General features: G+C 43.9%; 1 protein-coding gene across 1 annotated transcript in view; it reads left to right on the forward strand.

Annotated features, from left to right (window-relative positions):
- Positions 1-7727, forward strand: part of LOC145350865 (uncharacterized) — a 191342-nt gene extending 183615 nt beyond the window's left edge. The window contains exon 6 of the mRNA XM_080200252.1: positions 7312-7727. Coding sequence (XP_080056378.1) covers positions 7312-7317 — 6 coding nt within the window. The 3' untranslated portion in view covers positions 7318-7727. The remainder of the gene's footprint in view (positions 1-7311) is intronic.
- Positions 7728-8996: the final 1269 nt, after the last annotated feature.

An 8996-nucleotide genomic window follows, 5' to 3' on the forward strand; every position in this document is an offset into this window, starting at 1 on the left:
TCATGGCTGGTCTGTCCCTCAACTCCTTTAGCGCCTACTATGCCACCTGAATTGATCAGCCTGAAAAGAGGAGATTCCTCAGAAAATCATAACAGAATTTGTATTGCATCCATATAACCATTTCCCCTTCTATCTAGTGACAGTAAAAATTTAGATACATTTTACAGATGCAGTTATTTTCTAGTGGTAGACAGAGTGAATCTTCCAATTCTTATAAAAATGAACATGTTAATTGAATTTAAGCAGTTGTTAATCGGGAGTGAAAATTGCTTCAGATTAAAATGATTATACCAGCGATTTTCACCCAGCCTCTTGCATCCATCAGTATAACCATTCATTCTTTGGAATTAGATTTACTTCCACAGATATATTAAAAAAAGCAATTACATTCTTGCTGTTATATAAATGTTAATTAAAAGCTCCAAAGGGATCAATTTGCAATGTAGTGTGGAGTCTTGCCAGACAGCGCAGGTGGCATAATAGGCGCTAAAGCAATTGAGGGACAGTTCAACCATGATCTAATCGAATGGCAGAGCGGGCTTGAGGGTTGAATGTTACGGCCATTTCTCCAGACCATATTATTATTTAGCAAGACTTCATGTGGGAGAGAGCCTCACAAAATGTTTCCCCTCAGAGCTGTTAGTCCCATATTTAAATCTGTTTATTTAAAGTTAATTAACCCTGATGATTTTAAATGTCAGCAATGCTAATATTCATGCAAAACTAAAGCAAAATCTGTTTGAAGGTATAGGGTGCAATTCTCCTGAATTGGCTCTAATTGCTCAGGCCAGCAGGAAACCCAGAGTGTTCCTGTGAATGTTGGCAGTGCTGAATATGTCCCATTCAACCCATTTAAATGGACCAATGCTCTTCTGACATGATTTGCTGGAGTCAGGCACCACTGTTAGTCCTCTACAAGCAGGAGAACCTATAAACACTCCCTTTAGCACCCACTCTCATTCCAGCCAGCAACATGGCTGCAGGAAGAACTGCCCCAAGGTTCCTGGGCACAAGGGTGGACCCGGATGCTGGATACCACGGAAGAAAGGATGGCCACCCTCTTTCCAAGGGTTGGCCGGAGACTACCTGCTAGTGTGGTGTTAGAGGCCTAGGATGCAGTGGCAGAGACAGTCAGTTCCAGCAGTATCATTAGGAGGACTGGACTTCAATATCACAAGAAAATGAATGACTGCATTGGAGCTGTAAGGTTGAGTACCCATCTACTGCCCCAGCATCATTCCTGTCCCTAACCTCTGGCATCTTGTTTAGGAGACATGGACATCAGTGGCTGGGCCAGCATTTATTGTCCATCAGTAACTGTCCCTAAGATGATTGCCTTACTAGGCCATTTCAGAGGGCAATTTTAAGATTCAACCACATTACTGTGGGTCTGGAATCACATGTAAGAATGGCAGATTTTCTTCCCTAAAGGGCATTAGAGCACCAGATGGGTTTTTATGACAATTGACAATTGTTTTATGGCCATCATTGCACTTTTAGTTCCAGATTTTTTTTTATTGAAGTCAAATTCCACCATTTTCCACGGTGGGATTCGAACCTGGGTCTCCAGAGCATGATCCTGGGTCTCCGGATTACTAGTCCAGTGACAATATCATTGTGCCATTGCCTCCCATTAACTTTTTCCTTCACCGTAAAACCTTGCAGGTAGTTCAAACACTTGAACTACCTGTATCTCGCTCAGTAGCCCTCCCAATCCCCATAACATACACTCATAGCCAAGGCACGGTGCCCACACATGCCAGCTACTGTGACTGTCTCACAATGTCCTCTCTGCTTCGCCATTGGACAAGACAGCCACCAAGCTTTGACACTTGGTAATTAGACCTATCAAGAAGTTTGTTTTGGATTTTCTCAAAGAAACATGTACCTTTGTTTAAAGGCTGGGAATGGCAATCAGGAGTTCATGTTTATCTAAGTCAGTGGTGTGTTTAAAATTCAATGGCTCTTTCTGAGCCAGATGAAACAACCAGCTGGTTTCTCCACCTCTTTGTTTTCCATCCCTTCTTCTAATTTATACATTTTGGGTCCGATTTTACCATTTTCATTCGAAGTGCTGAATCTGGATGCAATTCAGATCTGACTTGGAAATATGCTTTCAGGTGCCCCGATATGCACTTAGCCTGAAAAAAAATTGCGAGTCTGAATCGCACTGTGGGTGGGAGTTAGCATGCCCAAAATGATCGGAGCTTTGAACTGTGCATGCGCAGTTAGAAAAAAATTTGAAAATCGCATCCGTCACATCACTCCCAGGCCGCACAAAGCGGATAAAGAGGCCCGAGAACAATGGTCCCTGCAGAAATCACCCCACCCCTACAACATAACATGCCCATTTATCCACCCACCCCCCTGCTACCCAGATTGATTGCAACCCTCTGCCCCCTTGCCCCCCGCACTGATTACGCACTGAGTGGCAGTGGTTCCCCCCCCCCCGAGATCCATCAGGCTTCCCTTCCCCCTCTCCCCACCTCAAGATCCATCTGGCCTCCTTCCTCCCCCCACCCCTCTGAGATCCACCTGGCCCCCATTCCCCCTGAGATCATTCTGGCCTCCTTCCTCCCCCCCCACCCCCTCCAAGATCCATCTGGCCTCCTTCCTCCCCCCCACCCCCTCCGAGATCCATCTGGCCTCCCCGCCAGTCCCAAGATCCATCTGGCCTCCCTCATCCCCTCCCCTCCCCTTCCCGAGATCCATCTGGCCTCTGACCCCCCCAACCTCCCTTACCAGAGATCCATCTGGCCCCCCTTCCCAGTATATTCCATATACTCATAGCCCAGTACTTTGACAGTCTCACTAATTAAGTGCACTTGCACTGTTGTAGCTGTAAAATCCCTTTTCTCTGCTGTCTGTACTTGCAAAATCCACCGAGGTACATATCCAGGCCTTTATTGAAGTTGTGTAATGAAACATATAGGTTTGTGTACAAATAACCATTGCTTGATTCAACAACCTTTGGAATTGTGTTTAGCAATAGTCATCTTGCGGTAAATTCTATGGGCTGCATTTCCAAGTTTAGAAGGTAATTTGGGAAATAGTAATAAAATAATTTCTACTTCTTCTGAACTTGCTGGTGTACGGGGGGTAAAAAAACAACATTCATGGCAAGTGAAATATAATCTAAGTAGCATTTATAATAGGAATGATCAGAATTAGAAATGTGACAGGATAGAATTAACTCTATCCCCCCCCCACCGCACCCCCCCACAAGAATAATGAGGCATCAGGCCTCCCCAAACCACCCCCGTCCTCCCAGAGAAAGTTCGCCCGCCCCCACCAGATAATGATCGGACCTCCCTCCTCCCTCCCTCCTAAACAAGAAAATGATCGGGCCTCCCTTCTCCCTCCCCTCCCCCACAAGAAAATGATCGGCTTCCCTTCTCCTGTGCCTCCCCCTTCTCCTGCGCCCCCCCAACCAGAGAATGATCTGTTCCCCACCCCCCCCCCCACCAGACAATGATCTGACCACCCTCCCCCCAACTAGAGAATGATTGGGCCTCCGTTCCCCTCCCAATCAGAGAATGATCGGGCCCGCCTCCTCTCCCCCTTCCCCACCAGATGACAATCTGGCCTCTCTCTGCCCTCCCCCTCTCACCAGAGAGCGATCTATCCTTCCCACCCTCTTCCAGAGATACAACTGACCCACCTCCTCCTCTCCCCCACCAGAGAATGATCAGGCCTCCCTTCTCCCGCGCACCCCCCCAACCAGAGAATGATCTGCTCCCACCCACCACCACCACCACCACCACCAATCTGAGTCAGAGAGCCATTGGAAGCTCTGAACTTATCTCCAACATCTGGAATGCCTGAAACAGACCTTTTGCCAAGCATGTCTGTTTTGCCCCAAACCTGGACATGCGAACGCAATGATAAAGGGGGAAATGCTGATAAAGTTGGCCAAGCAGTTCATTAATTCAATTTAAGTGCATGCAAATAAGTTTAAATCACCGTTGTGCCAGTTTTGGGCATGGTTCGGATCACGACCATTCCTGAGCCTTGGTAAAATGGCCATCTGCGTGGACACAGACGCAATGGCCTCATGCCCGACTTTACCATGTTTTCGCAATGGTAAAATCAGGCCCTTTGTGTCCAGAATATTGGAACACTGTTAAATGCATGGTTAACTGTGGGTCTGCACCGGTGCCACCTGATTGTATTTCTCTCTGTAATTGTGTTATGAGAATATATTGTGGAATAAGGCTTTTATTTTAGGTTAAGATCATTGAACTAGGTTATTTTAGGTAATAGAATAGAGAAAAGCACTAAGGAAGTTAATTAAGATCAATGTGAGTGGAGGCATGAAGAAGGCTGCAACATTGTCCTATGCCTGACAAGATGCACCCAGCAGATACATAAAACATATGCAAACACACACGGGAAGTGAAGAGTTAGCAAGTTGAAGCACATTAGTGTAATTTAGTTCATTGAGTGTTGAACTGTTGTACTAACGACAGGACTCTTGCAGGACCACCTGCAGGAAGTATCCTGCAGGAGATGATGTTGGCAGAGGGGTTAATGGCTGCAAGATCATCTTCTACCCCTCTGGCTGGACAGCGGAATTGACGTAATTGCAGCATTCCCAGATTCCCAACATTGCTGGACAATTAAACTCACTGGAAGACAAGGTTCCACAAATCTCCCCATCTCAATGATGGAGGAGCATGGCACATTGGTGCAAAAGATATGACTGAAGCATTTGCAGCAGTCTTCAGCCAGAAGTGCCAAGTGAATGATCCATCTTAGCCTCAGGAGGCGAGGTGAGATTGATTTCCCTTGATGTCAAGGCAACATTTGACCTGGTACGGCATCAAGGAGCCCTAGTAAATTGGAGTCAGTGGGAATCAGGGGGAAAACTCTCTGCTGTTTGGAGTCATACCTAGCACAAAGATGGTGTGATGGTTAAAGGTCAATCATTTCAGCTTCAGGACATCATTAGAGGAGTTCCTCAGGGTAGTGTCCTAGGCCCAACCATCTTCAATTACTTCATCAATGACCTTCCTTTCATCATAAGTTCACAAGTGGGGATGCTCGCAGATGATTACACAATGTTCAGTACCATTCATAACTCCTAAGATAGTGAAGCAGTCCATGTCCAAATGCACAATACCTGGACAATATCCAGGCTTGATCTGACGGGTGACAAGTAATATTTGGGTCTCCATCGAGAGACGATCTAACCATCACCCCAGGACATTCAAAGGCATTACCATCGCTGAATACCCCACTATCAACATCCTGGAAGTTACCATTGACTAGAAACTCAACTGGACTAACCATAAAAACACTGTGGTTGCAAGACCAGGTCAAAGGCTGGGAAGCCTACAATGAGTAACTCACCTCCTGACCCCCAGAGCCTGTCCACCAAATGCACAAGTCAGGAGTGTTATGGAATACTCCCCACTTGTGAAGATCCAACAGCACTCAAGAAGTTCAAAATCATCGTGGACAAAACAGTCTACTTGATTGCCAACCCTCCCACAAACATTCAACAGAACATCAAAGAACAGGATGCACAGCAGAAATGCACCAAGGTTCTTCAGACAGCACTTTCCAAATCTACGACCACTAAAATCTAGGACAAGAGCAGCAGATACCTTGGAATGCCACCACATGGAGGTTCCATCCAAGTCATGCACCATCCTGACTTGGAAATAGATCACCGCTCCTTCATTTTCACAGAATCAAAATCCTGGAACTCCCTCCCTAGCAGCACTGTGGGTGTATATACACTTCAGGAACTGTAGCAGTTCAAAAAGGCAGCTCACCATCACCTTCTCAAGGGTAACTAGATATGGACAATCAATACTGATTTAGCCAGCAACGTCCACATCCTGTAAATGAATTTTTAAAAACCCTGTGCATGTGAAAGCCTTTTCTGAAAAGTTACATCTATTTATGAGAATCACAGTGCATAGCTGAATGGAGAACTTTGTTCGGCACTTTGGGCTCATTCTGCCTTCACTGCACTTTGCCCCTCTTCAGCTACAAAGCAACAGAAAACATTTCTCCTCTGTCATGGACATTAATTTGTGGACGATTGTAACAATTCCTACATGCTCCTTCTGTTTTGCAAATGAAACAAGTTAATTTTTCAGGGTGCCATTCTGAATTTGTGGTAGCGAATCTGATAGTGAATCTGCAGCATGAGCACTGCTCACTGCTGTCAGTGATGGTGAATCTAATAGTGAATCTGCAGCATGGAGCACTGATCACTGCTCTCGCTGAAAGTGTTTTTAATAAATGGAAATCTCAAGAACATCTGTGAATAGTGGTGGAATGCAACCATTGTGTTCCAACTCTTGAAAAGTCACCTTTGTTTGGTCAGGGTGTTGCAACAATGTTCAATTTGAATAATACAAGATTGCCTCTTCTAGGTCTTTTGACGCTGTGTGAGAGTAATTGCTCAGAAATGTCACTAATGATTACTGACTCTGCATTTTGAAAGAGGCTGCAAAATATTTAAAACATTCCATTGTTAAAACGATTATCACATCACATTTGGTTAAAATCCTGGTAACTACCAGCAAGTCTTGATGAGACCAGGCAGCTGACAGCCGAGCAGACGGTTCACTATCTAGACCAGGCAGCAGATAGCCAAGCAGAGCATTCACTGTCTAGACCAGGCAGCAGACAGCTGAGCACAGCATTCACTGTCTCAATTGAAAAAAAGCGTTTCTAGCAGTACAGCAATCGCTCTCATTTTGGGGCTCCCGTGTCATTTGGGGACCCTATAACATGGTATTGTGTGTTTCATTGTCAAATTGCTCCTGGCTGCAGTTGGACCACATCTAGAGTATGGTGTACAGTTTTGGTCTCCTTATTTAAGAAAGAATATAACTGCATTTGGAGTAGTTCAGAGAAGGTTCACGAGATTGATTCCTGGGATGAAGGAGGAAATCTTTTGAGTAGAGTTTAAACACATTAGGTTTATACTTGTTGGAGTACAGAAGAGCTGGAAATGATCTTATTGAAACATATAAGATCCAGAGAGGACTTGGTAGTATGGATGCTAAGAGGATGGGTGCGGGTCTAGAGCTGAGGGACACCTGAAATTGAGATAAGGATAAAATTTTTCTCAGGGTGGGTCATCTGATGGTGAATCTCCATGCGGAAGTGTGCAGCAATCAGCAAAGGGCATTAGACACCACTGTTTGCTAGTGGGAGAGATCACATATTAGCCTGGTGCAAAGAATAGCTGCCAGGTAAACTCAGAGTGTTGTCAACGTGATTTTAGGGGCAAGTGTTAATAGTGGTTTCCAGAGCATCACAGTGTTTGTGAACACTTTTCCTTTGCAGAGCTGAAGAAGAGCTGGTGTGCAGTCTGAGGAAAGTGGCCTTGGTTCTGTGGGAGACGAATCTGCTGTCCTGTCTCAGATGACATGTCTGGAATGACAAAGCTTTCATTGGACACTAGCTGTGCAATCTTGCCTGGGGTCTTGGAAGGAATAAGCTCAATTCTGAAGGGCCTTTGTCATCCGTTATGTATTAGCTGGGTTGCTGTTTATTTTAGATGACTGCACTATCTCAGAACAATGCACTGATGACTGTAGTTCTAAATCTGAGCAATTTATTTATAGAACTTTAAAAACATTGAACTTATAGGATTTCAAAACATATTGTGATCTTTTCTAATTCCCAGTCTTGTGTCAGTTCTTAATTCTCTAGCTCCACTCACAGGCTTAAGCAATCAAACAAGTACACATGGATCAATAAACCAGACTAGCATATTCAAAACAATGAAACAGACTGTTGAACATTACATCAACCAATGGGGTCTCTAATCTAATGGCTTGACTGGAATTCCAGAATATTACCAGTTTTATGCATGTAACTCCACCCACATGCTTAAGTAATCAAGCAAGTAGACAAAGATCAATGAAACAGACTAGCAGAATCAAACACAGATGAAAAAAAAACATTGAACACTTGATCTTTCCCATTTTAACAAAATACCTTATTTTTTAAATAACAAACATATAAACAATATATAAACCCCATATAAACATGTAAACATCAAGTCATTTCTTAAAGTTCAATGCTGTTCCCTCTGAGTACAGAAATAGTCTTTGAGATACAAAAGTCCTTTGAACTGCAGTTAGACCTATGAATCCAATGTTGTGATTCTGTGTAATCAACCTGATGGGGCAAATGATCAACATCACTCATAGGAAAAGGATCCTCATATTCACCACCTTCAAAAGATTTTCATCTGCTCGCTACCACACACCTTGTGTTCCATTTGGTGTTGTCATCCAACAGATGAGAATTGGTACTGAGCAAATGCTTCATTTGCTTTGAACATGATAGAGATATGAAATTTGTGATTGTGATTTGGCCATTTGATTAGAACCCAATCATGAATCTCAAATTGTTGTTCTCTTGCACCTGAACATGTCAGTATGCTTTTACTTTAGCTTATCTCTTTGTAATTTCATCCACTTTCACTCTGACATTTTTGTGAATTGGTGTTGACAGCTTTAGAATTATTAGTGGTATAAGAAAGTTACAATCTAACTTAAGTTTGGCTAATGTCTTCATATGTTCCTCTTGGTCCCACTTCTGAAAAAAGTCTTATTCCATTCAGAGCACTGGTAAGGATTTGAATCTTTAATCCAACATTCTTGCTGGAAGCAACTGGTCGGGCGCTCACCAGTATGGCTTCAAAAAATGTGCACACAAAGATATGCAGATTCGTTGGATTGGTCATGCTAAATTACCTCTTAGTGTCCAAAGATGTGTGGGTTAGGGGGATTAGTGGGCTAAATATGTGGGGTAAGATCAGGGTAAGACGCTCTGTCAGAGAATTGGAGAACACGCAACAGACTGAATGGCTTCCTTCTGCACTCTATGACTCCCTATGACTCTATAATGTTCCATTGCTGGCAGATTTCTGGCCACATAGCAAAGTTTTCTCCTCACCAGTGTGTGACTGAAAATCCATTTACTGTTGTGTATGAGCAAATGTCTCTACATGGAAAAGG

This window comes from Carcharhinus amblyrhynchos, chromosome 12 (assembly GCF_965287045.1).
Source record: "Carcharhinus amblyrhynchos chromosome 12, sCarAmb.v2.hapA, whole genome shotgun sequence".
NCBI classification, from domain to species: Eukaryota; Metazoa; Chordata; class Chondrichthyes; order Carcharhiniformes; family Carcharhinidae; genus Carcharhinus; species Carcharhinus amblyrhynchos.